This window comes from Silene latifolia, chromosome X, assembly GCF_048544455.1.
Source record: "Silene latifolia isolate original U9 population chromosome X, ASM4854445v1, whole genome shotgun sequence".
In the NCBI taxonomy this organism is placed as follows: Eukaryota; Viridiplantae; Streptophyta; class Magnoliopsida; order Caryophyllales; family Caryophyllaceae; genus Silene; species Silene latifolia.
The window spans coordinates 7,749,760-7,768,044 of record NC_133537.1 but is presented as its reverse complement, the minus strand read 5'-3'; the positions used below and the strand labels follow the sequence as shown (position 1 = coordinate 7,768,044).

Genomic DNA, 18,285 nt, shown 5'->3' with positions numbered 1-18,285 from the left:
TCTTGCGCCGAGACCAAAGACAACGTCTACGGCGGCAACGGCGTCAACTCTAGCTCAATCTTCAATCCCCGTAATCCAAAAGGAGCAGGTGGTCGTCGATGTTGAAGAGGAGGTCACCGTTGTGGAGGGTCCTCCTCCTTCGAATAAGAGAAAAGAGGTTGAGCCTGCCGCTGCTGCTGTTACCGAGGCCGGGAAAGGAAAGAGACCAGCCGGCCCTCTACCCAAGAAGGCTAAGACTGGTACGGATCTAACCCATGGCTCGGATTTAGCAGGTTCATTGGGCATTCCTGATGACAGGCTCTCTGACATGTCAATGAATGTTGACATGGATGCTTTGTCAGGTTTTTTTGTAGATCAGCCGCCGTCAGCCGTCGTTCTCACTGAACGGCAATTGGAGAAGCAGCCTGTGCAGGCGGTCGGTAAGAATGCCACCGTTGACTCCTCATCCCATAAGGTTTCCCCCGCTCAGCTTATGGCGGAAGGCAGAAGGTTGTCCAAGAGGCTGGGGAAGTGGACTGAACTAGCCGCCAATCATATTATGGAGCAAGAAGAGGTCATGACTCAAGCTGGCCCTGTGCTTGAACGGCTTAGGATCGTGCTCGCTGCTTCTAAGAAGGAGGCCGAGAAGTCGAAGAAAGACTTCCAGACCGCCATGAAGGACCTCCTTGTTGAGCGAAAGCTTAAGGAGGAAGCTGAGAAGGCGGTCCTAGCCGAGAGGGTCAAGGTTGAGGCTGCATTGGCTGATGCCGCTAAGCTGTGAGAGGAGCGGGACAAATTTGAGGGCGGCTATAACGCCGTGGTTGGGCAGAAGGAGAGGTGGAAGACTCTGCATTCGGCTGAGGCGAAGGAGCATAAGAACACCAAGGCTATCCTTCTTCAGAGGGAGAAGGACATTGAGACATCGAAGACCGTCATCATCCCCGACATGTGTGCCCGCATCGGGACCAAGTCAAGATGCTACCAGGGATGTGATCAAAGACCTCCTTCCGTAAGGCAACTTCCCGTGGCAAGAGTTTGACCGCTTCGAATGAGAAGGCCGCCACGGAGGCAAAGGTCATGAGAGAAGGCAAAGGCGGCGAAGGCCGCCGAGGAGGCTCGGAGAAGGCGGCCGGGATGTTAAGGTGAAGGAGGCCGAGAGGAGGCCGAGAGGGCCAAGGCAAGTGAAGCGCCAAGCTCTCCTCTCGCGCCGCCCACCGATGGTGATGTTGCCACTGCTGCCGGTGGCGGCGAGCGAAACAAGCATAGGGAGACGGGCGGTCGTCACCGGATTCACCCGCCCTTCGTACGCTACACTTTGTTTGGGGCCAACTATTGAGCCTTTCCTCCTCCGCCATCCTTTTGGCGCTTAAAGTCTTATGTCTGTAACCTTTTGTTGTACCTTTTGTTTTTTTTGTTAAACTTTGGTAGGTTGTGTTTAGGCTATCCCCATGGGGACGGCCGTCGACTTTGTTTTGCCTTGTAAACATTTATTCAATAAAGTTTGTTTATTTGTCTTCATTAAGTTGTCCTCTTACGTTTCAACATATTGAGTGCTTTTTCGTTTTTAGTTTCGGCTTGGCCGAGGCAGTTAGAAGGCGCATCTCAATTGTACTTAAACGTTTTTAAACATGTTGGCATGTCGGTCGCTTCCTCCTCCACTCCCGGTCTTAGCCGAGGCGGTCAGATTTGCGCTTCCCAACCGCCGTTGTGAACATGTTAGCGTATCGATCGTTGTGTCCCCGTCACTTCCGGCTTTGGCCGAGGCAATCGAGGTTACGGCTCGACAAATGTCAGATCTGTAGACATATTGATCGCTTCCTCTGCCACTTCCGGATTGGCCGAGGCGGTCAGATTTGCGTTTCTCAACTGTACTTATACGTTCCTAAGCATGTTGGTCGCTTTCACGAGTATCAACCGCATTTGTAGTGATCGCTAGTGGCGTCTACTAAGCATGTTGGTCGCTTTCGCGAGTATCAACTGCCATTGCGGTGACTGCCCGGCTTTGGCCGTGGCGTCTACCTTGGTACGACTACGGAGGGGACAAGCATCTTGATGGAAAATTTGGATCATTCTTCATAAGTTATAATTACGCGCTGGGGTGCCCACAACGGTCTCGGACACCTCCGCCGCTATACAAAATACTTCCTAAGGTTGTCTGTGTTCCAATGGCTCATTAGAGGAACACCCTCCATGTCTGTCAGCCGGTATGTCCCCGGCCTCATTTCTTCAACCACCTTGTAGGGTCCTTCCCAGTTGGCCGTCATTTTGCCATGGATGTTTCCTTTGTTGGTTGCGGCCGACTTTCTTAGGACTAGATCTCCTACTCTTAAGTCCCTTTTGTGGATCCTACGGTTGTATGCTCTTCTCATCCGGTTTTGATATACTGCCAAGTTTAGCCGTGCCGTGTCTCGACTTTCTTCGACCAGGTCTAGGGAGGCTCTCGGGCCTTCCTCATTTTCGATCGGGTCAAAAGTTTGCGTTCAATGCTCGGCACCGGGCCGCTTCAATTGCGGGACGGCCTTTAGACCCATACACTAGGTGGAATGGATCGTATCCCGTTGCTTCTTTCTCCGTGGTTCGGTGACCACGAACACCGTAGTTCATCAACCCATCTTCCCTTTAGATCTTCAACCTTCTTTTTCAACCCGTTCAATATTGTTTTATTAGCCGCCTCCGCCCGTCCGTCGTTGCTCGAGGGTGGCGGCAGAGAAGTATGCGAATTTGATACCGAGCTCTTCCAGCCAATTCATCACCATGTCACTCCAAAATTCTCGGCCGTGGTCAAATACAATGACTTGGAGCAACCCAAATCGAGTTATGACGTTCTCCCAAATCACCTTTCTTACGGCCGCCGTGGTTTTGGCAGGTACTGCGACAGCCTCGACCCATTTGGTGAAGTAGTCAACGGCGACGATTAGGTACTTGCTTCCTCCGGAGGCCGACGGAAATGGCCCTAATAAATCCATCCCCCACTGTGCAAATGGTAGGGGGCTAAGTACTGGTTGCAAGTCTCGGGAAGGTGCATGTATCACCGGAGCATGCATCTGACAATTCTTGCACTTCTTGGTCTTAGTTCTGGAATCTTTCAGCATGGTCGGCCAGAAATAGCCGGCTCGGAGAGCTTTGTGGGCTAACGTTCTCGCCCCCATGTGATGTCCGCAGATGCCTTCGTGAATCTCTGTCAGTATGAGCTCCGCGTCGGTTGGGCCGACACATTTCAAAAGTGATCTTATCACGGACCTTCTGTATAGTTCTCCTTCGAACACCAAGTACCTTGCGGCAATCCTTCTTATCTTCTGAGAGAGACTGCGGTCCTCCGGTAACTCTTTTGTTAGTTTGTATTTCATTATCGGAGTCATCCACGTCGTCTCGGCTTCGATGTCGCCCACCATGCCGACGGTCTCAGTGATGCTTTTAGCATTCCTGATATCCATCAAAGACGGTTCGACCGACATTCTTGATGCTTGAATCGGCAAGTTTTGAGAGAACGTCGGCTCGGTTGTTCTCAGACCTGGGGATGCACTGTATTTGGAAAGATTTCAATTTTGCAGTGTCGGCTTTTACCCTTTCCAGGTATCTCACCATCCCGTCGTCTCGAGCCTCATACTCTCCTCTGATTTGATTAGTGACTAAGAGTGAATCTGTTTTCACCACAACATGCTCCGCCCCGGCAGCTCTAGCTAACTCGACTCCAGTTATCACCGCCTCATATTCGGATTCGTTATTTGAGGCCGAGAAGGTAAACTTCAAGGCGTACTCAAACTCGTCCCCGTTAGGGCTGATGATAAGGATGCCGGCTCCTGAGCTGTTCGCCGTAGAGGACCCGTCGGTATATACTTCCCACACATCAGGATTTGCTTCTTCTTGATATGTACACTCGGCCAGGAAGTCTGCAAGTGCTTGCCCCTTTATCGAAGGCCTCGGCTTGTCTTCAATGCCGGCGGATAGCTCCACTGCCCATTTGATAAGTCGGCCGGATTTTTCGAATTTTTCTAAGGCTTTCTCCAATGGCTGGTCGGTTAAGACCGTCACGGGATGTGCGTCGAAGTAGGGTTTTAACTTCCTTGCGGCAACGACGACGGCGAAGGCCGCTTTTTCAATCAGTGGGTAATTTCTTTCGGCGAGTAGCAGTGTATGGCTGATAAAGTAGATTGGGTGTTGCTGCTTATTTTCCTCTTTGACAATTACGGCACTGACCGTGGCCGAGGTAACTGCTAAGTATAGATATAGCGTCGGCCTGGACAGGGTCGGGAGAGTTAGAAGGTGGGCTTTCAGTTGTTTGAAAGCCGCACTCTGTTCCTCCCCCCAGCAAAAGTCTTTATTCCCCTTCAACATTTTGAAGAATGGGGTGCTCTTGTCGGCCGACCGAGAGATGAAGCGGGCGAGAGCCGCCATTCTCCCGGTCAGCATCATAACCTCTTTTCGATTTCTCGGCTCCGGCAGGTCTAATATCGCTTGGACTTTCTCTGGATTGGCATCAATTCCCCTGGCGCTGACAAGCACGCCGAGGAACTTGCCGGCCCGGACATCGAAGTTGCATTTCTTTGGGTTATGCTTCATTCTATATTTACTTAGTGAACAAAATGTCTCGCTCAAGTCGGCCAAGTGCTCGCTGTCAGACTTGCTTTTTACAATAGCGTCGTCGACGTAAGCCTCGATGTTTCGCCCTTTTTGATCTTGAAACACTTTGTCCACCAGCCTAGTGTAAGTTGCGCCAGCGTTTTTCAAACCGAACGGCATCATTTTATACATTTATGTGCCGTGTATGGTGATGAATGCGCACTTAGGCATGTCTTCCTCGGCCATGAATACCTGATGGTATCCTGAGAAGGCGTCTAGCAGGCTCAGCATAGTGTAGCCTGCCGTTGCGTCAATTAAACTATCTATTCGAGGCAAGAGATAACAATCTTTAGGGCATGCTTTATTAAGATTTGTAAAATCAACACACATCCTCCGCCCCCCCTGATGACTTCTTTACCATTACAATATTTGCTAGCCACTCAGGGTAAGTACAAGGCATGATAAAGCCCGCCTCTAATAGTTTATCTACCTCAGCTTTGATGGCCTCATCCTTCTCGACTGAGGAGTTCCTCATCTTCTGCTTGACAGGGCGAGCGGTGGAGAGTACGTTCAGCTTGTGAACGATCACCTCCCGGCTCACGCCTGACATCTCGGCTGCTGAGTATGCGAAAACATCTTTGTTCTTTCTCGGCAGTCTAGGAGATCGGCTCTGAATTTTGGCTCCAGGCCGACACCGACAGTTACGGTGCGCCCTGAGTCAATTTCCACTTCCTCGGTCTCGGCTCCTTCGACCATGCCGACGTTGGTGTCCATCTTTTAGCCCTCCTGTTGTAAGGATGGACTCTTCCCCTTCTCTGATTTCTTCGCCACTTTGAGGGATTGCATGTTGCACCCTCTGGCAGATACTTGGACATTGACAATTTCGTCTCTCTCGTCCTTTGAGATGAGCTTTTGTGCTTCCCCCCGGTCCGAGACATACATCAATGTCAGGGCCCGGATGGACATCACTGCATCGGCCTCGCTCAAAGTGACCCGGCCTATGAGAACATTGTAGGCAAACGAACCATCGATAACCACGAACTCAGAAAAAATATTTTTAGCCGCGTCCGCTTGGCCGAACATCACCGGTAGTCTGATTGACCCCAGGGGTACCAGGCCGGCCCGGAGAAGTCAGACAAATGGGTTGGTGCAGAGGCTCGGTCTTCAATCTTCGACACGAGATTGAGAAAGCACTCCCTGAACATAATGTTCGTGTAGGCGCCCGTGTCAATCAGGCACCTCTTCACCAAGTGGTTGGCTATGTCTAGGTGGACTACGAGCGGGTCGCTGTGCGGGGCGATGACTCCTTCGTAGTCCTTCTTTCTGATGGTTATATCGGGGACGGTGGAAGCGGGGATCGCTGTTTTGGGCACAAAGTTGATGGCTTGGTATAGCTCATTCAGGTGCCGTTTGTGCCCATTAGCTGACCCACCGTTCTCGTTTCCTCCGATTACAACCTGGATCACTCCCATGCGCTGGAATACTGATTTTCTGTTCGCCCCGTCGGAGCTTGTTTCCGGGCCTCCAGCTACATACTTGCTGAGGGCCCCTTTTCGGATTAGCTCCTCGATGGCGTTCCTCAAATGCCGACAGTTGTCGGTCTTATGGCCGGTTTGGCCGTGGTAGTCACAAAACTGGTTGGTGTCACCGTCCCCCCTCGCCTTGGGGGGCCTGGCCCACTTCTACCCCTCATTCTTGCTTAGGGCAAAGACCTCGGCCGGTGATTTGACCAAGGGGGTGAGACCGCTGTACCGCTTCTGGGTGTATGGTCTCGAACTCCCCCCGGAGCCCGTCGAGTTCTGTTTCCTATTAAATCTTTCAGGCCGTGACCTATTCATGTCACGGCGTCCTTCATCTACGTTGTCCCGGCGGCTCCTTCTCTCTGGGTGCCCAGCTTCGCTGTGGCCTACCTAGGTCTTGTGATAGTCCTCCACCTTTACGGCTCGGTCGGCCATCTTTCTGGCGGAGTCTAGGTTGAGGTCCTCGCATTTGATGAGCTCATTTTTGAACTCGCCTTTCGGCAGGCCCTTCATCAGTGCGAAGGCCGCTAGTTCGGTGTTCAGCTCACGAATCTGCTGAACCTTAGCATCGAACCTCTTCACATAGTTTCGGAGGGACTCGTCCTCCTCCTGTCGGATAGTTAGGAGATCCGAGGTTTCCACGACCCTTCTCTTGTTGCAGGCGTACTGGGCTAGGAAGTTGTCTCTTAGGTCGGCATAGCAGTATACCAAACCATTAGGTAGCCCTTTGTACCAACTTTGAGCCATGCCGTGGAGGGTCGTTGGGAAGACTCGGCACCACACCTCATCGGGTTGCTCCCATACCGACATGTACGACTCGAAAGCCTCGGCATGGTCGGTTGGGTCGCTATCCCCTTTGTATGATAGGGGCGGCAGCTTCAGTTTAGTCGGCACCGGGACTTCGAGGACATAGGCACTGAGGGGCTGTCTGACCACATGCCGAATGACACGCGGCGATCGGCTCCTCGCAACCCTAGTCCGGCTTCTCTCCCCGTGGCGGGAAGAGCTTCTTGTTGTCCGACTTTGGAGAGTCGGACTTCTTTCTTCATTTCTTCGGGGGTGGCCTCGTTGACGCCGCGGCGACGCTGTCCTCCCGCGAGTGGGGGAAGGACTTTGGTCTGCCACTGGCACCACGGGCTCCGCCGGTGTCCTTGCATGCCCAGCTCCTTGTATTACTCCGGTCAAGTTGTTCGGAGTCACTTTGTGGGCCCTGGTCACCTGTGGAGGCGCTGCCGCCCATGTCGCCGTGACAGGAGTAACCGGCGTACCACCCATCAGGTCCAGGAATAGCTTCAATTTGGCCGCATCGACCACATGTCCCATGACAGTGACTTCGCCGGTCGGCATCGGTGTTTCTGGCTCTCTTGGCATCCCGTACTTCACCGGCTCAATGACTCGGCCGGTGGGGGACTGTCCGATCTCAGAATTAGGGGACGCGTCATCCTGGTAGAATGCGGTTTCGTCACTCACAATTACTTCTTGTTGTTTTCACATCCTCTCATCTCTTTGAATGGTTTTTGGTTGTTTTTTTTTTTTTTTTTTTATAAGGTAGGTGACCAGCTTTTAGTATGGCTCCCCACAGACGGCGCCAATTGTTCCGGGTGTAATTCCGGAGCAGGATTATGACCACGTAAGCTTGTTGAATGATGTCGTTGCTTGACTCTTCCTTTCGCTCTCTCCTGTAAAGATGAACAAACTGAGGGCTCGGCTTGGTACCGAGCGTACTCACTCCGACGCTCAAGTCAGTAAACTTAAGGAGATTAAGTTGTGTGTTACTTGGCAAAGTATATTGTAGAGAGATAAGGGAGTTTATACCAGATTAATAGTGAGTTTTTGGATGAATTGTGGATCGTTTTCTCAATGAGGATTGAGGAGTATTTATAGACTTTCACCTTTTGTCACGTAGTGGCCAAGTGGCTAGCAGGTGGAAAGACCGTTCTACCCTCGGCCGAGGGACCCATGGCAGGCCTACCGGCTTGGTTGACTCCATCTTGAGGGACCGGATGTGAGTACGCGGATATGCCTCCCACCGGTTAGTTGCCTAGTCGAGACCAGTGACAGCCAACAGTCGCGTCGGTTAGGGTCATCTAATACGTTGACTTGCTGTCTTTTGGCTTTGACCTTGCTCAATATGTTGACTCGGTCAGCGGGTGCAGAATATGCCCCATCAGTTTTCATTAGGTCGAGATGAAAATTATTTGGTGCGGCGTGGTTCATTGTTTTTTTTTTTCGAACAATAAACTTTCATAAATAAAATAAACTACTACAAACCGTTTATTAAAAATACAAATAAAGGGGGATTAGAGCATCCACAATAGAGAGGATGTGATGTCCTCTTAACACTCTCTTTCCTATAAGAGGATATCCTCTCTATTGTGAGACACATTTTACATGTCCTCTTAGCAAGAGGAAGTTGCTTACTTCCTATAGTTTTAGAGGAAATTAGAGAAAAACTTACCTAGTGCCCACCCACCAATCACTATTTGTCTTTTATATAACAATACTTTTGTTTTTTTGTTTTTTAAAATTTTAGAGATTATTTAAAGTATGAGAGGTAATATAAGAGGATCCTCTCTATTGTGGGGAAAAATAATGGAAGAGGATGGTGATGGTGAGAAATGAGATGAATGAAAGAGAAAATAAGGTGTCAAAAAAATAGAAGAAAAGAGAAAAATTAAGAGGAGGATAACATACTCTCTATTGTATATGCTCTTAGAGCATGTGCATTTATGGAGTGACCCAAATCTTCTCTCTCTTTTCCAAATCATTTTCCACTAATTATTTAATCTACCCTTCTCATTTCACAATTACTCCCAACATCAATGGGGTTCCCCAAAGTCATTTTTCTACCTTTTCATGGCCCACCTAAATTTTTTGACTACAATATTCGATAATTAAAATATGTAATTAGTAACTCATTAAATTATTAAATAAATAATTACTAACTCGATAATTAAAATGCGTATTTTTGTCCGGGTAACTACTATTTCATTTCAGTAACTCATTAAATAATTGTAGTTGAACACTATCCGTCTAATTGTAGTTGGACACTATCTGTTTAAAATTGTAGGCGGATAGTGACCCTCTTACAAAATACAAGTGAGAGGGCAAGTAGGGTATCCATTTCCCACCCAGTTGCACCATCCACTCTCATTTTGTGAGAGGGACACTATCCGTATACAGCTTTAGACGGATACTGTACATCTAAAGTGAGAATTTGTGAAAAAAAAATAGCCGTTTAACTTGTAAATGTGTCCGTTGAAAAGTTCAATTGTTTGTTCATATTGCTTTTGCATTTGGGAACCTACCTTATATACTGGCAGCCCCAATAGTTGGGATAGTAGGAGCATTCATGGGGCTTCCCATAATAGGAGGGATGTAGCATTTGGGGCACTAAAAATGCACCGATGCACATGCTCTTAGGGACCCCCGAACTACCTAGTATAACCGAAGCAAAGGTACACGTAGTCGTAACTGAAGAGAAAATACGACTTTTCTTAAAAGGTGGATGATAGTGGATGTCAAATTCGATGGAGTGAATTTCCTTTTTCTTAGTCCTTGCGACCATAGTGATAGAGATAGAGTGAGCTAATTTATCAAAAGAAGTTGAAATGTTGACCGAAACCAACGCTCGTTTCCTCGAAGTGGTAGAAGCTGGGCCCTGTCGACTTTCTCCCTGTGAACGACCCTCATTACGTCGCCATTTACTATTTAACTCATTTCCTATTACTACCGCTACAAATTTAAATGTGGTCAGTGATACTTTGCTAACATGAGAGGAATCAAACCGGTAGGGTTCAACCCATCACTTAGATCGAGTCTGGTTCAACCCGCCTTTCCACGAAAAAAGGAAAAAATATTGGTTAGGTCTGCTCTCTCACGATCGGTCCTAAGTCAGACATGAGACGACCCAGTTTGCTTCCTAACATTGGCCCGGTACCAGGCTAGGGTTATCATAACTAACTCGGTAGATTATAGTACTCCGTATATTTTGGTAGTGTCAATTTTCAGTAACCCGGTAAATATTTTTGTACAAAATCGGACAAGTATATGACTAATAAGTGTCTGGAAACTTGTTTAACGTGTACAAGCGGATAGTTGTGTAGCTAGCTATAGATCGATTATGTTATGGGGACTTTCGCAATGTGTCGTATACAACGTCGATTAACTTGGCGGTTTAGACAAATGGGTTGTAGATTTCTACGAACCCGTTTCATCATAGATGTTAGGCTTTAAATCATTATTGTCCTCATAAAATTACCTTTCTAGATTATTTTCTTCTAATAGGGATATAAAAAAACTAAACAAAAGATGATCTTGATTTTTATGTCAATAGCAAATAGAACTATTTTCTTAATTAGGAAAAGAAAACGTTAATAAAAGTTAACAAAACATGAATATCGCTTACATAAGGCTATCATGCAATTGTAAAGCATAACTACACAAGGAGATCGTACTTTGATAGACTTGGTCAACTACAGTTGTTTGACCCGACTTACATAAATGGGTTAGGCCTCGCGGTTAACCCGTCTTACAAGACATTTTTCTTACTACATTGTCTACATATACATAGATAGTACAAGGACATACAGCAAGTTCTAACATCTAGTACTTTGTTACATAGCACTCCAACTACATAAAGATCGAGCTTAAGGCTACATCATTGACCTTGCTTTAATCACAAATTCTCATTTGTGACGACATTATTTCGTCACAAGCTTGTGACCTCTCACAAAAAGCAAATGAAAGAGCAAGTGGGAGGGGAGCTGTGAGACGTCACAAGCAAGATAGTCTGTGCTTTAATATACTCTAGGTTAATTAACCCAACCGGCGATTTATATATACAGTACTAGTTATTACATATAATAGACGATAGATCGATGGTTGTCAATTCGTGCTCGATCAACGGTCCAAAGCACCTATCATAATCCTACATTATCACAAACGATTTTATATTAGTTATCGTAAAACATATAAAGAAAACTCAATTAAGACCGTTATATACTTTTAAAATATTATACTACTCGTAGTATTAATATTAAGATTTAAGAATAATAGTAGTAATAAAGATAATATTGAAATAAATACTTGGATAAGTAAGAAGATCATAGAGAGAACCAATCATAGACAGTAGGGCTGGTTGAAGCAGCACGGTCCATATCCATAGGGTCAAGTGCCGGTTTTTTTCTACTAAACCGCTTCACATCCGGATCTCGGGTCGTTCCAGCTGCACATATTAAAAATATATAAACAACGTATTAACTAGTCGTGACACTAACTTTATATATGAACTAGTCAACTCAGAATACTTTTAATTTATTCCCTCTCATTCTTTGGATTTATAACTCCGAGTATATGTATTAAACCTAGCCGACTTAACACCAGACAACAATATCCATCTTATGATGAAAATGAGCCAAATATACCCACACTTACATCTTATGACGATGAAAATATTTTCCTTATTCAATTCCTAGGCATTCTATTCTTATCAACCATATTTAGCCCTTTTTACATTTAAGACGGATATTATGTTTTAAACCCTTTTTACTTACGTGAGAAATTAGGAGAGGAGGGCCCACTCAAAGGGGTAGAAGAGCCAGAACCAGGATCAACTGAGAGATTATTTTTGGACCGTAAAATGGTAATACTACGAGTAACCATGACCGTTTGATCATGATGACGTGTAGCAACATTAACCATTGGATGATTTGGTGCTCTAACGGCTGACATTGAATTATATTTACGGAACCGGCCCAAGCCCGTTTCCGGTGCTGGACCGGCCAATGTTTCGTCCCATAGCTTGTCAAGAAAGCCCATTTCGTTTTAATATTTATTACGTTAATAATCACAAATATGGTTTAAAATATGTAATTAGAGCGTAATTTTGCGTAATTTCGAAGTTTTTAAAGTTTTGGTGGGCTTTTTGTTAAGGAGGAACGAAACTAGGGTGGTGTTACTATTGATATATATTGAGTGGAGAAAAAATAAAATAAAAAAATAAAAAAAATAAGAAAAACAAAAACAAAAGTTAATTAATATGAATAATAAGGGTGTTTTTATAGAGGAATAAAAATGGAAAAATATAGTGGATAAGATATTGTTGGGTTTTGAGAGGTTGATATTTGTAAGGTGTTGTATATCAAGTTGTCATGACTCAAAAGCCATTAAATAGTTTAGTAGGTGAGGATGTAGATTTTTGGATAATCACTATTCTTAAGCACTACTAATATAATTATAATTAGGTTGACAAAGTAGAGTTTAAAACCTCCTATATTTGTATGTATGCATCCTACTTATGAATTTTGGTTTGAAATGTTCTTGTTTTGCAACTTGTTTGATTTGATTAATAATGGAATAATATGTGATTTGGATTTGGATTGTCAAATTACTTAAATAGTTATATACTTGGATCAACATAAATTCTTATTTAAAACGGATATATCTGTTTTAATGGTAAAACGAGTTAGATAGAACCATTTAGCTAAATTTTTCTGAGTGTACCTTATATAATTACCCATTCTCCCCTTCCCCCAAGTCGAAATCCTGGCTCCGCCATTGACTACAAGCAAGTTTGTCCTACTATCATCACGGATTAGTATCTGAATCTGAATTCGTTTTAGTGGTCCATCTTACCAGATACTAAGTGACAAATTAATGGATCAAAGCTGTGATCAAGATAAATATAGGTTTATGGCCGACACGTATGAGGGGGAACACACACTATAGGGTCGATGAATAAGTGAACCGATGATGTTAGGGATGTTTTTTTTTTTTTTTTTTTTTTTTTTTTGGGGGGGGGAAGATCATGATGGATAAGACTATCACATAGAACTTTAATAATTACAGTAATCAAGAACTCACGATATTGAGGTAAAAAAAGAAGTATAAAGAACTAATAATAGACGTTTAAAATTCGGCTTTATATACAAAAAGCAACAATGTAGAATTATGGCGCTCCTCCGAATGTACGTGGTATAATTCTTGCAAATATATCAACAAATCATGAGTAGAAAGAGCGGGATCTGCCCTTCAAGCAGCAACACGGAGTTTATGGGAAGTTAGGAAGTTATTAGATGGGCTAGCTATTAACACCGAGTCTAACATACACATCTTCTCAAGCCCTTAAACCTAGTTATTTTGGTTTGAAACCGTTTGGACAAAATTAAACTTAAAGATTTAAATATGTTGTTTACCAAATGATACAATAGGCTAAAAGTTTTATATGAGTAGGATTTATACTGAACTGACATAGTGACATATACATAACTTGTCACGCCCTTAAGCCCAATTATCTTGCATTGAAATTGTTTGGACAAAATTAAACCTAAAGATGTAAACTAAATTGAACTGAACTAAGATCAAGGGAACCATATATATATATATATATATATATATATATATATATATTTTCACGCCCTTACATCCTGTTATTTTGCATTGAAACCGCCTAAACAAAACTAAACTTTTTGATGTAAAATAAACCGAATCCAGTTGATCTTCCTTAAACCGTCTTAATTTACGACCTATCACAATTCACGACCTCTTTTTTTACCACCTTTATTTAATTCGAAAGTGAAATCCGTCTTAAATTAAAACAGTTTTAAGTAAAAATTTGTGAACTGGACCGAACCGAAACTAAGGAAATTGAAAAACAAGGCCTAGATGGAGATTATTATGAAATACCAAATGGGCAAAAAACCCAAAGAATAAAATTTTCGAAATAAACCCAATTGAGAAGCCCAATTTATCAAATTAGGGTTCATCAAACTTCATAAATCCTTCCTCCTCCTTTGTTCATCACTAGCAGCCATCTCACTCTCCTTCACCTACATCTAAAACTCGCAAATTTTCACACATCGCAAGGAAAACTCACTGCTCAATCATGGCGTCCGAGAAGATTTTGACCCAAAAGGAAGAAGACATCCAAATGATGCTTGGTTCTCATGTTCATCTCGGTACCAAAAATTGTGACTTTCAAATGGAGCGTTACGTCTTCAAACGTCGTTCTGATGGTATAATTCTTTCTCAATTTCAATCTTCTATGTTTTTGAATCAAATTTTTTTGAAAAATGGTGTTTTTGTTTTGTATTATTTTGTACATAAAGATGTACTATTTGTGTGTTGTTTGAGTGAACTGAATGTTGGTTTTGTAGTTTACGAGGAATTTGTAAATGGGTTTGTTTTATTTTTATGTTTTTGAATCAATTTGTTTTGAAAATTGGTGTTTTTTTTTTTTAGATTTTTTGTGTATTTTGTGTTGTTTGGGTCAAATGGATGTGGGTTTGTTGTTTATGAAGGATTTGTTTTATTTTGTTGTTTTGATGATGTTTTGGGTGTTTAGAATGTATGTTTTGATTAGTATATGATTGTATTTTGCTCATGAAAATTGTTGTTTTCACATGAGGATTTATGTTGTTGATCTTAATGCATTGGGAGAAAATTATGCGAGCTTTAAACTTTTCATGAGAAAATCATGAAATTGTCTAAATTTTTCAGTTGGTTTTACTATTAGGGACCCTAATGTGATTAGGGTAATTGTTGTGCTATAATCGACACGTAAACAAAGCGTAATCGACGATTCCAAGGTAGTTTGGTGGGTAATTGTTAGTCTGTTACTCGTTATAGGGCAAATGTTGTGATTTAATCGCCGCGTAAACAAAGGGTAATCCAAGATTCAATGGTAGTTTTGGCGGGTAATTGTTTGTTTGTTGTTACTCCATGTGTGAGTAACATTTCCCTACCATTCTTACATTCGTCTTCATTTCGACTTCTATTATCCTATAACAATGTTCCGATCAGAGTTTTACTGTTAGGGACCCTAATGTGATTAGGGTAATTGTTGTGTTATAATTGACACGTAAACAAAGGGTAATCGAAGATTCCAAGGTAGTTTGATGGGTTATTGTTAGTCTGTTACTTGATATAGGGCAAATGTCATGATTTAGTCGCCAGGACTCGCCACGTAAACGAAGGGTAATCGAACATTCAATGGTAGTTTTGGCGGTTAATTGTTTGTTTGTTTGTTACTCATTACTCCATGTATGAGTAACATTTCCCTACCATTCTGACATTCGTCTTCATTTTGACTTCTATTATCTGATAACAATGTTCCGATCAGAGTGTGCGTTAGGGCACTAGGTATTATTGTTTGTTGACATGTTTCTGTTTGTTACGCGATGTTGAGATGATCATGATTCTATGAAATATAGTTTCATGTGTTTGAAATGGTTTAAAACAGGAATCAACATCATTAACCTTGCTAAGACATGGGAGAAACTGCAATTGGCTGCTAGGGTTATTGTCGCAATTGAGAACCCTCAGGATATTATTGTTCAGTCTGCTAGACCATACGGTCAGAGAGCTGTATTGAAGTTTGCTCAGTACACTGGTACTCATGCCATTGCTGGCCGACACACCCCTGGTACTTTCACTAATCAGCTCCAGACTTCTTTCAGTGAGCCTCGCCTTCTCATCCTTACTGACCCCAGGACTGACCATCAGGTATACATACCGACATAACTAACTCCTGTGTGATTTGTTAATTTATCCGAACATGTTTGTCAACGGTTGCTGATGTTACCTTTGGAATTTGATCTTTCAGCCTATTAAGGAAGCTGCTTTGGGAAATATCCCCACCATTGCCTTCTGTGATACCGATTCACCAATGGGTTTCGTTGACATTGGTATTCCTGCCAACAACAAGGGCAAACATAGCATTGGTTGTTTGTTTTGGCTTCTTGCTCGTATGGTGTTGCAGATGAGAGGAACCCTCCGCCCTGCACAGAAGTGGGATGTTATGGTATATTTCACGTCGCTTATTTTCAGCTTTGTAGACCGTGTTATTTTGATTTCAGTGGAGCCATATGATTGAATTCACTGAAATGACTCGTTAAACTTAATGCGATTAGACGACCCTCATACCTTGTGAATTTTTGGCGTCATTGTTAGTTGGAATATAAACGACATGAATGTATATGTTATTAACTTATTACTGCAATTCCTTAACTGTAAATTTTTTTCCTAATGATGAATCTGTGTTATATGCAGGTTGATTTATTCTTTTACAGAGAGCCTGAAGAAGCCAAGGAGCCAGAAGATGAAGAAGTTGCTGCAGTGGCTGATTATGGCATGCCAGAATATGCTGCTGGTCCTCTTGGTGCTACTCCGGGAGATCAATGGGCTACCGACACGCAATGGACCAGTGAGCCTGCCCCCGTGGCTCCTAGTGGGGATTGGGCTGCAGCTTCAGGTTGTGTTTCGAGTTCTTGATTCCTTGCTGATATATTGTTTCTTTGTTTTAAGACTTTAAGTCGGTCTGAGACTAAATCTGGTTAAAGCGAGTTACCTCACTGATCTAATTGGGTGCTGTGATTCTTCCTGCTCATAACCGTGAGTGCGTGACACCTAAGAGCATCAGTAGTGCCTTTTTTCTCTTCTTAACTAAAAAATCATAAACTATGAAAAAGTTAAACTACCTTTGATTCTCAAAGCCAACAAATCAGAAATTTTTTTTTCCTAGAAATTTCTTGAGAAACCTAATATGGACGGACTTTTTATTATAAAACGCGTTGCTCATTTGTGAAGATATAAAACATGTTACTCTCATTTGTCTATTTTTCTTCGTAAATGAAGACTTTAATAAGATTTATTTGACACTTACTGATGGTATTGCACGTCTTGTTGGTTGCAGTTGCTGCACCAGCCGGTGATGTTGATGGTTGGGACGTAGCACCAGAACCAATCCTTCCACCTCCAGTTGCTGCTGCGGGCATTCCATCAGCCACTGGATGGCAGTAAGACTTTGTTCGGTCGTGAAATTTTTGCTCCAAAAATGTCGGAAAACTAAACAATTGTTAGTTTTTCAGTTGTAGATGGTTTTAGTCGAAGAGCAGACATTTATCTTGCAATCTTTTGTTTTAGCTTTGCAACTGCATTAATGGTACTACAGTTGTCAGCAGTTTCGCGGTAAATCCTGGAATGTAATACTCCTTTTGATGATTAGGATGCTGAAAACCTATGATGCGTGAAATGTATGCTAAGAGGCGTCTGTCTCCTCAGAATACCCATACGCTGATTTTGTCGTCTCTGGATACCCATACGCTGATTTTGTCGTCTCTGGATACCCATACGCTGATTTTGCCCTTTACTCATGTCGCTTATGATCTAAATGAATTTTATGCTTATGATATGGTTTTGCCCTTTACTCATGTCCTAATCCCTTGCCTTGGCGGTGACTAATAAAGTAAAGCGTAAGATGCCATAGCATATGTTGTCATGCATAGTAATTGCAGACTTTCCTTTCTGCCTCCGCATAATAATTACCATCAGATGCATGTATATTGATTTATGCTCTTCCGAAAGTTAGAATTTCGTTTGATGGTCTCGGTTTTATGAAATTTTTAAATGTCTAATCTTTGCAATTTTAAGTCCGTGAATGTCGTATTAATAATGATAAATGAGAAAATATTGTAATTGGAGTATGACCATCAGATGTACGTATGTTGATTTATATCTTTCGAAAGTCGGGATTTCGTTTGAGGGTCTCGGTTTTAGGATATTTTCAAATGTCTAATCTTTGTAATTTTAAGTCCATGAATGCATTATTCATTTTCAGCTCCAAATAAATAGTATTAAATCATTTTTAACGAGTATATACGATTTTCGTCGATCACATAATTATCTCACATCGGCAACCACAAATGTCATCCGTTATTCCTCAAAATTTGCGAGACCGCTTTATTAACCCTAGAAACCGTCTGTGCGATTTACGTACATTTTTGTTCTGGGACCTTGGAATGCCGAAAAATGTGTATTATACACTTCAATATAGAGTTCAATTTGAGCCGTTCATGAGGCCGTACCAGGTTGTGCTTCTATCTCTCTTGGTTTTTCTACCACGTGTCCAGAGTTGCTTTAGGGGTTACCTTGTTAAATTTCAGCACCAAATAACAAGTATTAAACCAATTTCAACGACTATCCGATTTCCGCCTGAGACAAGTTTATCGCACACCGATAGCCTCAAAATGTCATGTATTATTGCTCCTCAAATTTGGTGAGACCTCTTTGTCTGACCCGAGAAATCATCTTTGTGATTTAAGGACATTTTTGTTCCGGGACCTTAAAATTCCGAAAAACGTGTATTACACTTCAATTTGAGTCGTTCGAAAGGCCGTTTTGGGTCGTGTTCTTTTTTCTCCTGGTTTTCTACCTCGCATCCAGGATT

At 43.1% G+C, this 18,285-nt stretch overlaps 2 protein-coding genes across 2 annotated transcripts; one reads left to right on the top strand and one right to left on the bottom strand.

The window, feature by feature from the left end:
- Positions 1-10,380: 10,380 nt before the first annotated feature.
- LOC141621175 (dormancy-associated protein homolog 4-like) lies at positions 10,381-12,203 on the bottom strand. The gene is made up of 3 exons (XM_074437854.1): positions 11,615-12,203; positions 11,178-11,286; positions 10,381-10,989 (listed from the first exon to the last, which is right to left on the bottom strand). Exons 1-3 carry the CDS (start codon positions 11,877-11,879, stop codon positions 10,962-10,964), a joined length of 402 nt encoding a protein of 133 aa, XP_074293955.1. The 5' UTR covers positions 11,880-12,203; the 3' UTR covers positions 10,381-10,961.
- Positions 12,204-13,738: 1,535 nt separating this feature from the next.
- On the top strand, positions 13,739-17,146 carry LOC141622697 (small ribosomal subunit protein uS2-like). The gene is made up of 5 exons (XM_074438703.1): positions 13,739-14,074; positions 15,301-15,563; positions 15,664-15,861; positions 16,110-16,311; positions 16,753-17,146. The coding sequence occupies exons 1-5, from the start codon at positions 13,945-13,947 to the stop codon at positions 16,857-16,859; spliced, it is 900 nt and encodes a 299-aa protein (XP_074294804.1). The 5' UTR covers positions 13,739-13,944; the 3' UTR covers positions 16,860-17,146.
- Positions 17,147-18,285: the final 1,139 nt, after the last annotated feature.

Excerpts from the sequence above, each read along its gene's own strand:
- LOC141622697 (XM_074438703.1), top strand. The coding sequence starts at position 13,945 with ATGGCGTCCGAGAAGATTTTGACCCAAAAGGAAGAAGACATCCAAATG. Across the intron at positions 14,075-15,300 it reads CTTCAAACGTCGTTCTGATG|GAATCAACATCATTAACCTT; the intron begins GTATAATTCTTT and ends GGTTTAAAACAG. Across the intron at positions 15,564-15,663 it reads ACCCCAGGACTGACCATCAG|CCTATTAAGGAAGCTGCTTT; the intron begins GTATACATACCG and ends TTGATCTTTCAG.
- LOC141621175 (XM_074437854.1), bottom strand. The coding sequence starts at position 11,879 with ATGGGCTTTCTTGACAAGCTATGGGACGAAACATTGGCCGGTCCAGCA. Across the intron at positions 11,287-11,614 it reads CTCCTCTCCTAATTTCTCAC|CTGGAACGACCCGAGATCCG; the intron begins GTAAGTAAAAAG and ends TAATATGTGCAG. Across the intron at positions 10,990-11,177 it reads AGCCCTACTGTCTATGATTG|GATTATGATAGGTGCTTTGG; the intron begins GTTCTCTCTATG and ends GTGATAATGTAG.